Source organism: Prinia subflava, chromosome 5 (genome assembly GCF_021018805.1).
Source record: "Prinia subflava isolate CZ2003 ecotype Zambia chromosome 5, Cam_Psub_1.2, whole genome shotgun sequence".
NCBI lineage: Eukaryota > Metazoa > Chordata > Aves > Passeriformes > Cisticolidae > Prinia > Prinia subflava.
The window spans coordinates 8,490,213-8,507,718 of record NC_086251.1 but is presented as its reverse complement, the minus strand read 5'-3'; the positions used below and the strand labels follow the sequence as shown (position 1 = coordinate 8,507,718).

At 45.6% G+C, this 17,506-nt stretch overlaps 2 protein-coding genes across 2 annotated transcripts in view; one reads left to right on the top strand and one right to left on the bottom strand.

Annotated features, from left to right (window-relative positions):
• The window catches only part of KIAA1549L (KIAA1549 like), a 136,571-nt gene that overhangs the window by 40,563 nt on the left and 78,502 nt on the right, over positions 1 to 17,506 (top strand). The window lies entirely within an intron of this gene.
• On the bottom strand, positions 10,601 to 16,098 carry LOC134550957 (uncharacterized). The gene is made up of 2 exons (XM_063397929.1): positions 15,667 to 16,098; positions 10,601 to 12,323 (listed from the first exon to the last, which is right to left on the bottom strand). The coding sequence occupies exons 1-2, from the start codon at positions 15,731 to 15,733 to the stop codon at positions 10,954 to 10,956; spliced, it is 1,437 nt and encodes a 478-aa protein (XP_063253999.1). The 5' UTR covers positions 15,734 to 16,098; the 3' UTR covers positions 10,601 to 10,953.

The following is a 17,506-nucleotide window of genomic DNA, read 5'->3' as shown; positions in this document are numbered from 1 at the left end:
TAAAACCATGAAAAAGAAATTAGTGGGAATGCCAATAAGACAAATCTCTAGACTATGACCAGAATTTACAATCTCATCTCTGCTTTTTCCTGCAAATAAAGCATTTGGCTCCAGCTTAAGGTAATTCAGAATAGCCCAGACATCGAGGTAGGGGGTCTGGTGTGTCCCTGTCCTTGTGGGGCCAGAGGAGTCTCCAGCAGGGGGAGGGACTGCTGGAAGAGTGATGTTCACCATGTTACAGAGGTGCAGAGGAGCATTTTGGGCTTTGCTTCTGCTGCTCAGCTCTGATCTGGCACTGGTCACAGATAATTGTGAAACCAGAAGCTGTCTTGATTTTTTGGCTTTTTACCCCCACACCCCTCTGCTGCTTTGCTTTGCTCTTTCAAGGCAGCCCCTTTGGCACCGTGCAAACCAGACTTTCTCTGTGGCTGACTTGGCCCCAGGGAACTCTAATTCTTTATAAACTCATGATCCACACTCCTGCCTGGGACCCTTGGAGAGTTACAGGAGGACAGGAAGGCAGATAGAGCTGCAGTAGGTGTGGGGTGAGAGCTGTATGGGAGCAGGGCAGGTCCCACAGCTCATGCTCCTCTTGGGGCTGGCAGGGAAGGAGATGACCCTGGATAAAAAGGTGGCAAGGAAGCACCCTTCATTGGGAGAATTTTAAAAATCATGAGGTAGGTGGACCTGAGGCAAATAAACATTTGAAAAATAATTTAGATGCTTTTTTTTCTGCTTGCGAAATTGTCACGAGCATCTTCTGATCTTTTCATGTTCTGCACCCACACTGCAACTCTTTACTGTACTCACAGCTTTAGTTGATGGTTCACCCATGAAGTCCCCAGCTTTCTGTGCCTGTGTCCTGATTGATGACAGAAAGGCAGCAACTTTGGCTGAAAATTTCTTTCCATGAGTGTGGTGTGTCACCTCTGTGTTTGCACTCACGGCTCCCGAGAGGGTTTCCTGACATCCAGGCCAGTAAATCTCGACAGTGAGGAAGAGCATGTGTTGAAAGAGTACCTGAAGTGGCATAAATCTGACTTGAGAAATTTACTGATGCATTTCCCTGGTTTGTGCAATATGTCACCTGTCAGGAAGGTTATGGGAAGAAGCTTTCTGCATCTGATTTTCCTGGAGAAAAGCCTTGGATGGTCAGGGTCGCTTTTTTGTAGCATTAGGTACTTGGATCTTAATGCTGATCCTCTGACACTTGAGAAACTCTTAACTGAGTAAAATGAGTGACAAATGACTGTATGACCTGAAAGTTTTAGCAGCTTCTTCCTTCATGCCTTTTCTCTTCATATATCTTTATTTAATTTTTAAGAAATATCCCATAGTCATTAGTTTCCCCTGGTTATCCTTATCTCATTTGGATTAGCTCATTTAAATAACAATACCAGCATAGAGCAGATTAATGGAAAACCTTCTTAAATACTGTACAGTGCATGTGTTTGACAGTGTAGCAGTAAAGCTCCTAAAATCCTGGTTAGGCTGAGGGCTTTCAAATCCAGATATTCAGCTATACTGACATGAATGCAAAATGTTTCCACAGTGTGTGTACAAAGGAAAAGCCTGTCTGAGTACAGCATGGTCTTTCTCTTTTTGTTAGAAGTGACTATGCATGTCCCTAAAGATTAACTGTGTGGCTGGAAAGAAATTAGGGTCTCTTTTTTTTTTTTTTGAGGCTGTTTTTAGAAATAGCTGCCAGAAATTTTTGGAGAACAGAAATCTTATGAAACTTTAGCAAAAAGAGCAGCAATCCAGTGACAAGAAATATCGTGGCAGTACCCAAAGTGGGTCACAGAGATGGGCTTTTTGGGGGTTTCATTCCGAGTTAAGCTATAAGTTAGAAAGATGGGGTTCAGCTGGGGATCCAGGGAGGAAGATTTCCAGTTTCTGTCCTACCAGAGCCATGTTTGCCATTCTGTGAGGTGCAATGTGGTGGAGCATGTGAGTTCCATGAGCAAGCACAGCAGAAGGCAGCCAAGAAAATCATATTACTGTGGAGGAAAAAATGCATCTGATCTGGCTTTGTTTTGAACTTTTCAGAGGGAATATTTTACTTACTATCTATTCATGAGCTCCAGATCTTTCTCCTGTACCTTGGAGATTTAAATTGGGAGATCCACCAGCTTGTGCAGTGCTTTTCACCATCTGGAAATGGCATCATCTTTTCTTTCTAATAATGCCCTTTCTTCCAGGCAGTGTCTTATTTTTGAGAAACCAGCTGGTCACTTGGTAATCGTTCACCATTTACAATTAAAAGTGACTTCAGCTATTAGTAGAATATTGTTGGCCCTGGAGCAGTGATCCTGCTTTTTTAAATGATTTTTTTAGGGCTCCTGTCATTTCACAGGGAAGATGTTGTCTAATGATTTGACAGAAAATGCTAATGCCTTTATCTTAGGGAGAAGAACCAACTTTTTCACACCACATCACTGATTCCTAGTGACATTTTTTGTGCTTAGGCAGCCAATGCAAGCACAGAGCTGCCCCCTTTGGGTGCATCCACCTGCTTTATCCCTGTGTTTGGGTCTTCTGGAGTTTGGGGTTTGTTTTTTTGACACCTGGAAGTTAAATTCCTGAACGATTTAGACAGATCCATCACTTTTGCAGGGAAATAGGTGAGGAGCAGGTGCAGGCACCTTGTCCTGGTAGTGGTTTGAGTGTTCATTGCTCCCAGGGGAGCCTGGAGCTGGGCTGGGAGCTAAAGTCATTCTCCAGCATTTTTGGGAACCCCACAGTTTGCCGATGTTCCTACTGATTTTTCAGATTTAGAAGCAATTCTCATATATTTGCTTCTGTATGATGTTACTTCTGGATTTTAATGATGGACTGAAAAGTGAGATTTGACTGGGAGGGTTTTTAACCTTTTGCCTGCAGTGACTGGGCTCTCCCTTGCTGCTTGTCTTCTGTCTGTGAGTGTGGCTGATATTTTTTGTTATGGACAGTACAGATAAATATTTGCAAGATAAAGTACAGATAAATTGATTTCCAAGAGGTGAGAAAGGGGAATGAGGCAACATATTGTTATAAACTTGAGCTATTGACACTTTTATACAGTAAAGACCCTGAAAATAAAATCTAATGGGCTGTGCACAGTAAAAGTCACAGAAAATGGAAAAAAGCTTTTAAACAGCTTCATGATTGTTTCTAGCCTGAACCAGGTCTTCGTTTACTGTAGAACAGACAAGGAGCTTAAGAATTAATTACCTAGTTGATATGCATAGTTCATTAATATGTAACGGATATTGCACTTCATGTTGAATATCCACAGCAGGTCATAGCACAGTTGCAGGTTGATTTGTTGTTCAGAAGAATTTAATTGCTGCCTGTCATCCTGACTTGACCTCAGGATGTTCTCTGACTGCTTCCTGGAAGCTCAAAGTTTGCTCCATAGGAAAGTGGAGTTTTTCTCTTTTTGAGAGTGGGCCTTTGCTATGTTTGTAAAAGGTAGGAATCAAAGGGAATATTGAACTAAAAAAGAAAAAAATCAGTTGTTTTTTTAAAGGGATTGCCTTTAAATTGATAATTTCCAAAGAGCCTATATATAAGAAGAACAAGATGTTGAATATAAGACTTTTTCCCTAGTTTCTGTCCTTTTTAAGTGGGGAAAGAGGAAAATCCCAAAGCATTATAAAGCAGCTTTCTGTGCTGTCCCTTACCTTCAGTGCTGTCAATCCTGCTCCAGAATATAGTTTTTCTAATTTAAGAAAAAACATGCATTTTATGTGGATTCTTTCGCACCAACATCTTATGTTTGTAGTACCATTCATGGTCATAAGGAGGATTCCCCTCCAAGGAAGAATGTCTCAAAATTTCAACTCAATATTTGTCTGTTGGCTCATTCATATATTCAGTATTTTAACTTTTTTGCATTTTGGGACTGCGTAATAGACTGCACTTTTTTGGATTCAGAAATGACATGGTATGGATGGATAAACACTGGTTATTTGGGGCAAATCTTGAAGAGAAAATAGAATTTGGACTTGATTATTTTGTTGCACTTTTTTAAAAAAAAGATATGTCATTTTCTCTTTTCACACTCTCTTTTCAGTATGACCTGAAAACTTTCTAATCTAAAAATTGATATGTACTTTTTTAAGAGCAGAGACTTCTGTACTCTGAAAGCATTATCAGTGGGGCAATATTGAACACTGTGCAGACAGAGAAAGCACTTCTGTGTATGACCTACATTTCTTCACCTCTTTATTCTTTATCCCAGGCAGTGGAAAGGGCTGGAAAGCAGCAAAAGACATTGTGGAAACCTCGATCCTTGTATCGATCCTGTGTAGTTGGCACCTCTGAGATTGCATCTCTCCTCAGGGAGGATTAACTTCCCTCCTGGTTATCTTGCTGGAACAGACCCCAGATGGGATCTGCCTCCTTGGGCACAGGGGTGTCCAAGGCACAGCCTCCCTGTCTCGCCTTCGTGTCTTGGCCTGAAATAGCCACTGAAAAGCCCACAGAGCTTGTCCTCTCCCAGCCTTGTGTCTGTGTGTGTTACCTCCACAAAGTGAAATAAGTTGAAGTTAATAAGTATGAGGGTGCTAACACTTGAGCTCAATCAGCAGCAGCAGTGGCTGAAGATGCTGGTGCTGCCAACCTGTTTTGTTACCTCCTCTGCAGAGGTGTGGCCCTCTGGCACCCCAGGCACGTGAGGAACACACCTGCACATCCTTGTGTTGGTGTCCTGGTTCAGCCGCCTGCTGCAGACCCCATTTGGGTCTCCCTTCTGGAGGGGGATGTGTTGGCTGAGCTGCACAAGGTCCAGAGGGTCTTCTCTGCTCCTGGGCTGTGGCCTCAAATGTTCCCTTGAAGATGTGCTTGGGTTGGTGAGCAGAAAGCTTTTTGGCTCAAGGGAACATTCACAATTGCTCAACAAGCATGTCAGAATGTATTGTATTATGTAATTTGGCCCACAGTTCAACCTTTTGAAAGCACTATAGTTTCTTTAGGAAAGTTCTGCAAACAGTAGTTTTTTCTTTTCCTTTGGAGAATAATCTAAATGGCTTTTAGGAGGAGCTCTCTGAGGTCTCCTCTTGTGTTGATTTTGCTGAGGAGTTTAAACACTGAAAGCGGTATTAAAGGAGTAGCTTCTAGTTAAGGAAATACATATATTTGTTGCATATAATCATAAAGATGTACTACTGTTACTATTATTGACTGCTTAGTTATTGACTGTAGCAAAACTGCTACATGCTTCCTGTATTTTGCTGCCTAACTCCAGAGTCCAAGAAGATCAGAGTTTGTAACCCAACTTCTTCTCAGGCTTTTTGAGAATTTGGTGTCACCCTTACAGTCAGTCCTAGCTCTGGAAATTTAAAATAACTAAATAACTTTAACCAGTCCTGTAAAAATGTCATATGCTTAAAAATCATGTCATTTAAAAATAGTTTAATTTTATTTTCTTCCTACAACCTCAAGAATTCAGATTTTTCATTTAAAGAATGAAAAATCAACTATTAATACAGTGTGTTTTACTTAAGATTTTTTTGGAGAGTGTTTCTTTTTTGTTTGTTCCGTAAAAAAGCCTCTCAAATATTGTAAAACTCAAGGTAAAAGCAGGAGAACTGGCAGCTTTGCTGTTGTATGTTCCCAAATGACCTTGAATTTTTTTGGTACGTTGTTCATTAGATCATTTATGCTGATGCTAGCTGCATCTACAGAAACTTTCCTGAATAAACACAATTCCTTTGCAAAGGTTTGGGCAAATGTCTGGTTAGAAATAAAATAGATAAAGCAGTGTGCTAAAGCAGGCTGTCAGGCTCACAAAGGTATTGATCCTGAAAGTGTTGCTGAAAAAGCACTAAAAATTAATTTAAACAATAACAAATACATAAAATAACAACAAATACATAAATATATATGTCATTTGTTTGCTCAAATTCTGTGAAAAACCAGAAATGGTAACGGGGATGCTGAGCAGGCTCAAGGGCAGAGCAGCCCCCGGAGCAGGTTCTGGTTTCTGTGTGATTATGTGCAATTATCCCGTGGCACGGCGCGGTGGTGAACCCTCCTCTCTGGCACTCCTGCCTGCATTCCCTAATGATCCAGCCGAGCATCTGTGCCGCCAGTCCGGCATGCAGATGATGCAGCTGGGATTGCCGCTGGCAGAGCTCTTCCCCCGCCGCCACGGCGTGGTTTTCTCACCCTGCCTGCTCCGTTGTCTCTTGTGCTGCTCCTCACCTCCCTCCCTGCTGCTGCAGCTGATTAAAGCCTCCCAGCAGAGCCGCCTGGGTGGCAGAGGGGACACTTTAGAGCCCCAGGCGTGGCTGGCACTCAGAAGGAGTCACAGCAGCCTGTCACTTCCCGGGGTGGAGCTGGTGACAGGCACCGAGCATCCCGAATCCTGGGCAGTGACATCGGGGCTGGGCAAGCCGGGAGGGCAGGCCGTGCCAAAAGCAGGTGTCTTGGTTTGGAAAGACAGGTATCTGCCAGGGAAAACTGGAGTTTCCCTTGGAATGGGGAATGTAAAATCCCCTCTCTCCAAATTACTACAATTTTGCAATTAGGAGCTTTCAAGCAAAAATATGGGAATAGGAATAACAGTTCTTTACTAGGAATATTAAAAACCCAAATGCAGTAATACATAAAAACCCAAGCAAGCAAACAAAAGTCCTAGAAAACCCTGACGGAGTCAGGAATACGACCTGGCACCCTGTTGTCAGGGTGTTGGAAGCAGTCCAAGTGAGTTCTCCTGCAGTGACAGATGTGGTTCTGTTGGAGCAGAGATGATCCTGTAGACAGGTTCAGTGGTGGTGAGATGAGTCTGGTCTTCCTCTGGGAATCCAGTGGAAAAGAGGATGTCCGGGGTCCCTGTGTCCCCATTTTTATCTGTTTAGGGAATGGTTGGCTCCTCCCCACTGGGTGGAGCATCTCCCAATGGGATGATGGAATGTGTCATGTCACTGTGAGCCTTAATGGCCCATTGACAGAAGATATCCCCTGGAGGGTGGACAGAGTTGATGAAAGAGATAAGAAACACTTCCCCACCTGGTTTGAACAGCTGGCCTACTGTCAGAAGGCATCCACCTCCTCCCCCCTGGAGTTACAAGAGGTAAAGAAAAAAGAAACCATCCCCCCAACTGCTTTCTACAGTTGAAATAGAATACACACATTTGTTGGTTACATAACCAAAGATAGCAGGAGAAAAGCACGTTTTCACTGCAGCCCTGTATTTCAATTGATAATCATTAATTATTCTAATTAAGAGGTTGTCCCTGATGCAAAGCTCTGCTGCTGGAGCGTCAGGACCCTATAGGAACTAACTCTGTGAGGGCAAGGAAAGCTCACCAACATCCCAAACAGAAGATTTGCTGCTTTGGTTTTCATTCGAGAAAACACAAGGCAGTGCAATTGAAATGACCAAACATTACGTCCAAACATTTTTATATTATTTATTATAAAGTTGAAACTTTTGTTTGTGGAGAAGGAAACCTTGTACAATGTGATACCTCCTCACAAAGATTTTCCCTCACAGTAAAACTGTTTCATTTCAACACAATTCTGATGGTATCGGGACAAAATATTTTTTCCTGGTTGTCAGAAATAGATTAACAATAGTTTTGAGTTATAATTTTCTAAGATCACTGGAGAAAGGGCTTTTTTGGGATCTAATGGAGCTTTTTGTTGTTGTAGACATTGACAGATAAATAGAGGCTAGGATTTAAAAAACCTCAGCTGTTGGTAAAATAATCTGTGTTTAAATCCATCAGGACAGAATTTTGGGTTTGGGAGGTCAAGATCTAATATGGGAAAAGTTACAACTGAAACAAATGTGAGAAGTTGTCTCTTGAACCACTTAACTTTTTCTACAATCTGCCTGAACAAATGGATGTTAATGAGATACCTGTGAAGAACAGGATTTAGTTTTCTGGTTTCTTTACCTTCGCTCTTTCACAGTTTTCTCTGGCTCTCCAGCATCCATTCCTGCTGTAGTATATGTGGGTTTGGCAGCTGCCCTACTGTGTTCTACCTTCCAGTGTGATTCTGGTGATCCCTCCAGGCAGATTCCTTGGAGGATGAACACAAAGCACACTGACCAGTAAAGCAGGCATGGCTTGGAATGTGTGAGCCAGAGCTCAGGACAGGTGTCTTGTAGGTTGGCTGGTTTTCAGGGATAGAAAGCACTTACTTGTTAATTATTTTGCTTAATTAGCTGCAGAAGCCTGTGGAATGATGCCAAAAGTGAGACGTATGGGATACATAGGTTGTGATGTAATGATTTCATCAATGTGTAACATAATATGTTAATATTATGAAGGCACAGTTTTTGCCATTCTGCACAGTGAGCAAAATTTTGATATGCTACATAGATATTTTTATACATGCTTTGCTGAGCATTTGTATTTTCATTGGTAGTGTATTTCGCATCCTTTGGCTTATGAAATCTGTATTTTTGTGCCACTTCTCTAATCGTAAACTCTTAATGAATCATGAAAAAAGAATGATAGCATTAGGAAAACTCTGAAGTGGTGCCATCATCATACAGTGTAGGCTTAATGCTCTTCAATGGAAGTAAATTGCAGAACCCTGTGATTAGGGTGTGTATTTTTTTCACTGGTGTAACAGAGATTACTGTTAATTTCTGTTAATTCTGTTAATTTTCTTATCCTATTCCCTACCAGTCATATCTGACCTTTGGTCACTCAACTTCTTGTGGTAAAACAATAATAAACAGGAAGCATCATACTTTTGAGAAGAAAAAATAAATGCATTTTTTTGATATGTTAGGGACATTGTTTTAAAGAGGAGATGCAGCCCTAGGATAGCCCTGTCTAGTACTCGATAGAATGGGGTAAAGTGCTAAAGGGTCTCTCGGCAATACTTGTGAGTTGTTGTTTTTCTAGAATCCTAGAATCATTAAGGTTGGAAAAGACCTCTGAGATCATTGAGTCCAACCTTTGGCCAAACATCACCATGCCAGATAAATCACAGCACCAAGTGCCTCATTGAGTAATTTCTTGAACACTTACAGAGATGGTGACTCCACCACCTCCCTGGGCAGCCCCTTCCAATGCTAAACAATCCTTTCTGTGAAGAAACTCCTCCTGATGTCCAACCTGAACCTCCCTTGGCACAGCTTGAGGCCGTGTGCTCTCACACTGTCACTGTTTCCTGGGAGAAGAGGCTGATCCCCACCTGGCTCCCCGTTCCTGTCAGGCAGTTCTAGAGAGGGATGAGGTCTCCCCTGAGCCTCCTTTTCTCCACGCTGAACACCCCCAGCTCCCTCAGCTGCTCCTCAAAGGACTCCCCAGACCCTCCCAGCTCCGTTTCCCTTCTCTGGACTCGCTCCAGCCCCTCAATGCCCTTCCTGAACTGGGGCCCAGAACTGGACACAGCACTCGAGGCGTGGCCTCACCAGTGCCCAGGACAGGGGGACAGTCACTGCCCTGCTCCTGCTGGCCACACCATTGCTGATCCAGGCCAGGGTGTCACGGGCCTCCTTGGACACCTGGGTACACCATAGCTCATGTTCAGCTGCTGTTGACCAGCACCCCCAGGTCCTTTTCCCTGGCCACTTTCCAGCCACACTTCCCCCAGCCTGTAGCACTCCATGGGGTTGTTGTGACTCAAGTGCAGGACCTGGCACTTCACCTTTTGTGAACCTCATTCTGTTGGCCTTGTCTCCTCCCTTAGTGTGTCCAGATCCCTCTGCAGGGGCCTCCTCCAGCAGTTCAACACTCCAGCCCAACTTAATGTTGCCTGTGAATGTCTCGAGGATACCCTTGATCCCCTCACCCAGATCACCAACAAAGATGTTGAACAGGGTTGGCCCTAACACTGATCCCCAATGACTGTCCCCAGCTGCATGTGGCACCACCCCCACCACTCCCAGCCATCCAGCCACCTTTTAACCAGCAAAGAGTGCTCCTGTCCAAGGCATGGGCTGCCAGCTTTACCAGGAGAATGTTTGGGAGACATTATCAAAGGCCTTGCTGAAGTGTTTGTTTGCAAGTGACTGTATTTCTCACAATCTGATTTTTTATAAGGTATCTTTGGAGTTACTCTCCCTTAGGGCTAATTGATTTAGACCCGTATAAAATCCAGATTGCTTATGTAATGCATTGTTTGGATTTCTGCTGTGCTTTACATGGCTACAGCTACCCTTATATAGGTATTAGTGTATTCCTAAAATTTAGCCTTTACACTACTTAACAGCAGTTGGGGATTTTGTCGTATTTTTTTGTCTCAGAAATGAATAATTAAAGCAACTTGATTAGAAAATTGAAATTCTGTCTTCAATATGCTGAAGGTTTTGAAAAGATACATACTTGACATATAACAGGGAAGATGTCTTTGTCAGTCATGCAATAAAATTTCTGAACATCCTCTTTATCAGCTTCACTTTTAAATGTTAATAATCCAGGTGATCTGTAAGTAATGCAGCCAAAGTCGAGACAACAAAAATTTTCTGTTGTTGAAGATGCCTTTGAGCTGATATTTTGTATTGGCTCAGAAGAGGCAGAAGGACATTGTTAAGAGTGTGTCTAGAGTAGGGTGATGAAGGTGATGAAAGACCTTGAGGACAAGGTGTGGAAGAGGAGACTGAGGTCACTTGGCTTGCTCAGCTTGGAGGAGTGATATAAAACCTCTATTCCCCTCAAAGGGTCTCAGCTAGCTCAGCCCTTCTCAGGCCTTGGAGGATTATATCAAGAAAGACAGGATAAGGATTCAAAAGAGGCTCTCACCCTTTCTGCTGCTTTATTCCAGGTTGATGTTCCAGGAGAGAGAGCGCTCCCGGGGGACAGGGGACCCTTTATCTTAGGGTCTCTGAGGGAGGGGCTAGCTGGCACACAGCCAATGGGGTCAGAAGGGGAAGGAAGGGTCAGACTACATGACAGGAGTTCCAGGGGTCCCTGAGGGAGAAGAAACCATTTCCCCAGGGGGATGTAACATCTCCTCCTTTTTTTGTTTAAAAAGATACAGAGAGAAGTTCTCACATTCTGTTTAACACGGAGTGTGGGTTTCCCACCACTTATGGTTGGTAGGGAGACCGGTCCTCTTTAGGTTTGCCAACTCTATATGGTTGACTTCTGAGGTAGAAGATATGAGGCCATTAATAGCCTTGAAAATCAAACAGCGTAGGATTCCGAATGCTATGGTTACAAGGAAAAGGATAACAAAAAGTAACAAAATTGTTTTGACTACAGAAGTCCACCACCCAGTGAGTCCCCAGCCCTTGAACAGTTCCTTGATCCAATCTTCTGATTCTTGCTTCACTTGTCCGATCATGTTGTTCATGCTTCGGAGGGCAGCATGGATGTTTGGAGCCTTTGAGGACAAATTCATGCAACAGAGTCCTTCAAATTCCTGGCATTCATGTCCATGCAATAGCAAGAGATAATCGATAGCAGCACGGTTCTGGATCGTGGCCTGTCTGGTAATCTCCTCGTCTTCTAGGAGGGAGCTGATGGCGATAGATGTTAAATTAGCCTGCTTGACCACCCAGCACTCTAGTTGGCCCAATTCACCTAGAGCTTTGGCTGCTGCTACCCACGGAAGAAACAGGGATACAGCAACTCTTTTTGACTTTGCCCAATGAAAAATGTCTGAATTACAATTTGGGTCCAAATTGTCAGCACTCCTTTTTTGAATTTTGTCAGCCGATTTGTTTTTGTGTGTCCATTCACGAATTAAAGTTTGGTTGGGTGTCAACACGGACAATCGCCCTATGGTACATGGCCCTCCGAAAAGCCGGGATGGAATTCCTGCCCATGCCCGATCCCCACAAACCAAGAACAATCCTCTAGGGAGGCTCCTGGGTTTGGAGTGGGATGGGTTGTCTGATGCAATGTGGCTTATATTATGACACCACCTCTTTGCAGTAAATTCTCCCCGGAACTGCTTTATAAGGTGGTACTCGTCAGTGCTAGAGGGTTTTGGGATGACAGAGAAATGGATGCAGTATGTGGCAGGGGAGGAACCCAATAGTTCTAACTCCTGGGGTTCATGAGCTACCCTGGGCAAACCCTGCACCCATTCCGCTAAGGGGTTCATGGCAAACACGTCTTGCTTCTGATGATCTTTGTGTGGTTGTGGGGTGTGTGCCTCTGGAATTTCGTTGGACCTGTATTTGTCCAAGCCTGCTGGAAATTCTCCAGCCTGCAAAGGAATTCCTACCAGACAGGTAGACATAGGATTCTTAGCTGCTGCAGTGGACAAACATATGTTTTCTTGCTGAAGTGTCTGTGCCAGGGTTACCCAGACGTTCTGACGTGGCTGAGGGATGATCCATGCAGCTGCCAGACTGTTCAGCATTAGCAGGATGACAACTTGGATGGGGTTCATCATAGGGTTGAGTGGGAGGTAGGTTTTCTCTGGAAGGGAAAAATAAACATTTTTAAAACATGTTAAAAGTTCCTGTTTCTGCCAGAAGGAATCCACCTCTAAGGAGGATCTTTCTCTTCCATCCGGCGGCGTCTTCTCTTCGAAGCATCAGTCACTTGCTTCTCGTCCCCTTCTGCTGGAGCTGGATTTTTGGGGACAAAAGGTTTCACCCACTTCTGGGGAATCCACCGAGGGCCTGAGGGAGTAGCCACACATGCATAGCCACGACCCCAGGTCACAAGCTCATAGGGACCTCTGGTTTCCCAAGTTTCAGGATCCCTAATCAAAACCGGTGGACGCTGAGACAATTTAAACTGATCACCACTGTTAAAATGACGTACCACAGGTGGACTCATGTTTTCAAATGAACAGTTTAGAAAATTGATGGTGAACATGGCTTTGCAGAGCTTCTGCTGTGGTGTCATCCACGAAGCCGAGCAGTTCTGCCTAGCCAGAACCTGTTTGAGCGTTTGGTGTGCACGCTCGATCACAGCTTGACCTGTGGGGGAGTGAGGGATGCCAGTTTTATGCTCCACTCCCCACTGCTGGACAAATTCTAGGAACTCCTTGGACACGTACCCTGGGCCATTATCAGTTTTGATTGTTTTTGGAATTCCCAACACTGCAAAGGCTTGCACTAGGTGTTGCTTGGCATGTATGGATTTTTCTCCTGCGTGTGCAGAGGCATACACTGCACCTGAATATGTGTCAATGCTCACATGAACATATTTGAGGCGACCAAAACTAGGAATGTGTGTGATGTCTGTTTGCCATACCTCACAGCTGCCCAGGCCCCTGGGGTTAACCCCCATGCCCATCGATGGCATGACCTGGAGCTGGCAGTTCGGACAGGTACCTACAATGGCTCGAGCCTGGCTCCGTGTTAGTTGGAATTGTCGGATCAGGGCTGGCACATTTTGATGGTAATGTTGGTGACTCAGTTTTGCCTGCTGGAAGACATCAGGGAGATGTGCCTTTTCAACTGGTGCAGCAAGGGAGTCTGCCTGGCGATTCCCCTCTGCGATCTCACCTGGCAAATCAGTGTGTGACCTCACATGCATCACGTAAAACGGGTGCTGTCGATGAGAAACCAAATAGATTAGCTTTGAAAGCAACCTGAAGAGATGTTCATTCTCTATTTCTTTGAGCACAGCCTGCTCCGCTCTGGACACTACTCCCGCCACATAGGCAGAGTCGGTTACCAAATTGATTGGTTCTGAGAACTTCTCAAAAGCTCTTACCACTGCGGCCAGTTCAGCCACTTGGGGGGATCCCTCCACAAACTCAACATCAGCTTCCCAATGCTGAGTCCGTGGGTTTCTCCAAGTCACCACGGACTTGTTTGAAGCCCCCGATGCGTCTGTGAAGACTGTGAGAGCTTTGAGTGGTCTCCGACTCCTTTTCTCATGAGGAATAAGGTGGAATTCCTCATTGAACAACTTGTGGGACGGGGCATGGACTGATATTTGTCCCCTGTAGCTGTCCAGAGATAGTTGGAGACTGGCATTGCTCTGCAGCAAATGCTCAAACATCTCTTTGGTCAATCTCTCAGGAGAGTTCTTTCCCTCCTCTGAAAGTCTGACCGGGAGGTGAATGCATGCAAAGTCACAACCTGCCAATTCACACAATCTTACCCTGGCCTTCCGAATCAGCTGTGCTATCAGCTCCTGTGGCTCTGTGATGGTCTTGGATCTTTGGTGGGAGAGGAAAACCCACTCTATTATCAACAGTGAATCTCTCTCTTCCTCGATCCACTGAAAGATCAAGCCATGCAGGTGTGGCAGTTTTCCTAGAACAATAAACTGGAAAGGCACCTTTGGCTCACACCGGTGAGCCTGTCTCTCTGACAAGGCTTTTTGTACCTTTTCGATTGCTGTCTTCGCCTCTGGGGTCAGCTCCCTGGGAGACGTCAGCTCCTTCTCCCCCTTCAATAAATTGAAGAGGGGTTCTAGATCTTGATTTGTGAGGCCTAGCCAGGGTCTTACCCAATTCAAGGACCCACACAGGGAGTGGAGATCTGCTAGAGTTTTTGGATTGCAGCCAATTTCTAAGCTCTGTGGAACCACAGTCCTTGCACTGATTTGCAAGCCCAGGTATTTCCAAGGTGGCATCCTTTGAACCTTGTCCTCCTGTAATTGAAATCCAGCAGAGGTTAAAACTTTAACCACTAGGTCAAGCGTGTGTTGGAGTATAGAGTCATTGGGGCCACACACTAGCACATCATCCATGTAGTGAAGGATGATGGCTTCTTTTCTCTGTGCGCGTATTGGAGACAGTAATGAGGCTACATATTGTTGGCATATGAAAGGACTCGATTTGAGACCCTGGGGAAGGACCCTCCAGTGATAACGCTTCATTGGGGCCTGTCTATTGACAGTGGGAACTGAGAAGGCAAACCTAGGGGCATCTGCAGGGTGCAATGGAATTTGGAAAAAACAGTCCTTGATGTCTAAGACAGCCAGTTTCCACTCTCGGGGGAGCATTGTTGGAGTGGGCATCCCTGGTTGGAGGGGTCCCATGTCTTCTACTATTTTGTTAATTTCTCTTAGATCATGGAGCAACCTCCACTTATCCTTTCCCGGTTTCTTTATCACAAAGATCGGGAAATTCCAGGGGCTAGTTGTCTCCACAATGTGTCCCTGAGCCAATTGCTCTTCCACGAGTTTTTCCAGCGCCTTGAGCTTTTCTTTACTCAAAGGCCACTGTGCTACCCATCTGGGGGTGTTTTCCAACCACTTTAACTTCTGGGTAGGGCGCTCCACAGTGGCTACTTGCAAAAATCCTGGGGTGTTTTAGGAATGACCAATCGGACTCCCCACTGAGACATGGTGTCCCTCCCCCACAGTGGGGCGTTATAATCTGCTACGAAAGGACGGACATTCGCCACCTTTCCATCAGGTCCCTCAATTTGCACCACGTTTTTCGAAATCCTTGCCATTGAGATTCCTCCTATGCCCTGAAGTTTGCCTGCCACCGGCTCTAATTCCCAGTTTGAAGGCCACATGCTTTGTGGCAATACGGTGACCTGAGCTCCGGTGTCGAGTACTCCCGCCACTTGGAGGCGCTCTGACCCACAAATAATGTTGCACATCATAGAGGGTTTAGGTTCCCCCACCACCTCTGTCCAGTAGACCTCTGGTGATTTACCGTCTGCTGTGATCTCTGCTGGAACCGGAATGGCTTGGGCAAGAATCTGCCCCGCTATCAGATAAAAGGGTGGGTGCAAACAACGAGCCAACAACATGAGGCCTATTATTTTTCCCTTTATGGTCATGGGAGCTATCTCAATTTCCAAGGGTGTGTGTGCTGTGTCCCCAATAACAAAATACTCACTGTCCAATCCCACGTGGTAAACCGTCAGGTCCTGTGAGATGTTAGACAGGTCAACTGTTATAACCATCCACTCAGTAGATCTGAAATGGAAACCTTTGGTAGTTACAAGTCTAAAACGGCCAAGTGGCTGCCAAACCTTGTTAGTTGAGCATTTAACATTTACATTTTTCTGCACCCCCACACCCCGTGACCTGCCCTCCCCCCCCTTTTTCTTTAAGAGAGAAGCTTTTGCCAATGTGAGTCCCGCTACATTTATATCTTTGCGCGTTGTAGTATCAACCGCGGGCACGCGCTGTAAATTCAGTTTTTTTGTTTGTTGGATTTCTTCTGCTTCTGCGTCTGGGGGCAGGATCTGGCGAAGTGTCCTGGTTTCTTGCAGCGGAGGCAGATGATGCGCTGCAGCTGGTCTGGTGGCATCTGTGGCCTGCTGGGGTGTGGTCTAGCAGGGGCTGTATGCTGTGGGTGTGTTGTTCCAGGGTGTCTTTCAGAAGTGCAGAACAGTTCTGCCCGTCTGGAACAAGCTTCTATCATCTGGGACAGAGTAGGTGGTGGGTCCAAGGGGAGAGTGAGGATAATTCTACGACAGGTCTCATTAGCATTTCTTTGAGCCATCTCTTTGATCAGCTCTGCCTGCACCACGGGATCTGGTATTTGGTGTTCCACCTGTGTCCTCAGACGATCAACAAACTGTAAGAAATTCTCCGTAGGAAATTGTTTAACATTGACATAACTTCCTTTCCCTTCCCTTGATGGTAGCTGATAAAACATTTTCTCTGCAACATTGCTAATCCTAAGTAAAATTTGTTTGGATAATACTCGGGTTTGTTTTTCAGGGCAAGCCCATGCACCCTCACCACACAGATGTTCAAATGTAATATCATTATTCTCAGTGTCTTTAGCCATATTAGGGTTTTGCTGAATCTCCTGTAAAAGTGTTCTTAAAGCTCTTTTCCACATATTGTCCCACAGATCATACTCTGAGGGAGATAACAGACATCTGAATAAGTCCTTAATATCATTAGGAACCATTTCATTAGAATCAAATGTGGCTCTAAACATCCCTTTAAAGATGGGGGTGTCCCTGCCAAACTCACGTTGTACTTTACATAGTTCTTTCTTGTCTTGGTAGGAGAGGGGCTGGTATTGCCGAGAACCCTGCCTTTTGCCTACATATGCTACTGGAGCTACAGAGAAAATGGGTTCATCTGCATTTGCCAAGGGTCTGGAAGCTGCTGCCGGACCCCCCGTGTCTGGGGATACCGGGGTTACAGTGTTATCAGTCCCTTGTGGGTGGGGAAGGAAAAGCGTGCTCTGTCCGTGCTGGCTGGGCAGCCCAGGCTGTCCCCCTCCCCCCGCCGTGTGGCAATCATACCCCCCGCTGTGGCCGTGCAGGGTGTGGGGGGCGGCCCTCTCCCTGCTGCCGGGGAGGCAGGAGGAGGAGGAGCCGGCCCCCCCTGAGCCGCCGCAACAGCCGGGAAGGAGGCAGGGGGAGGAGGGGTGGGGTGGGGCTGCCGGAGGCCAGCAGGGGTTGGCACAGGGGTATGGGGTGGGGGCGGGGGCAGAGGGAGGGGGTTGGGAGGGGAAGGGGTCGTGGGGGGAGGGTCGGGGCACATGGCAGCCGCCATTGTTATCAGCCACGTGGAGGGGGTCCCTAAGGGACCCTGCCGCCTCACAGAAGTCCCGGGCCGCCCCTGCCCCCCCGCCGTGATCCTGAGGAGAGAAACTGGCTTTGTTAAAAGGATCCCGGGACAAAGGTAAACCCGGGTATAAAGGTGGATCAGAGGGAGGATTACATGGGGTAAGTTTTTGCTCCTGGCTGGGTTTGTTCAACTCTAAAAGA

Coding starts and splice junctions, on each gene's coding strand:
- LOC134550957 (XM_063397929.1), bottom strand. CDS start 15,733: ATGGTTATAACAGTTGACCTGTCTAACATCTCACAGGACCTGACGGTT. Junction 12,324..15,666: donor TTACCACGTGGGATTGGACA/GTGAGTATTTTG, acceptor TTTCCCTTCCAG/AGAAAACCTACCTCCCACTC.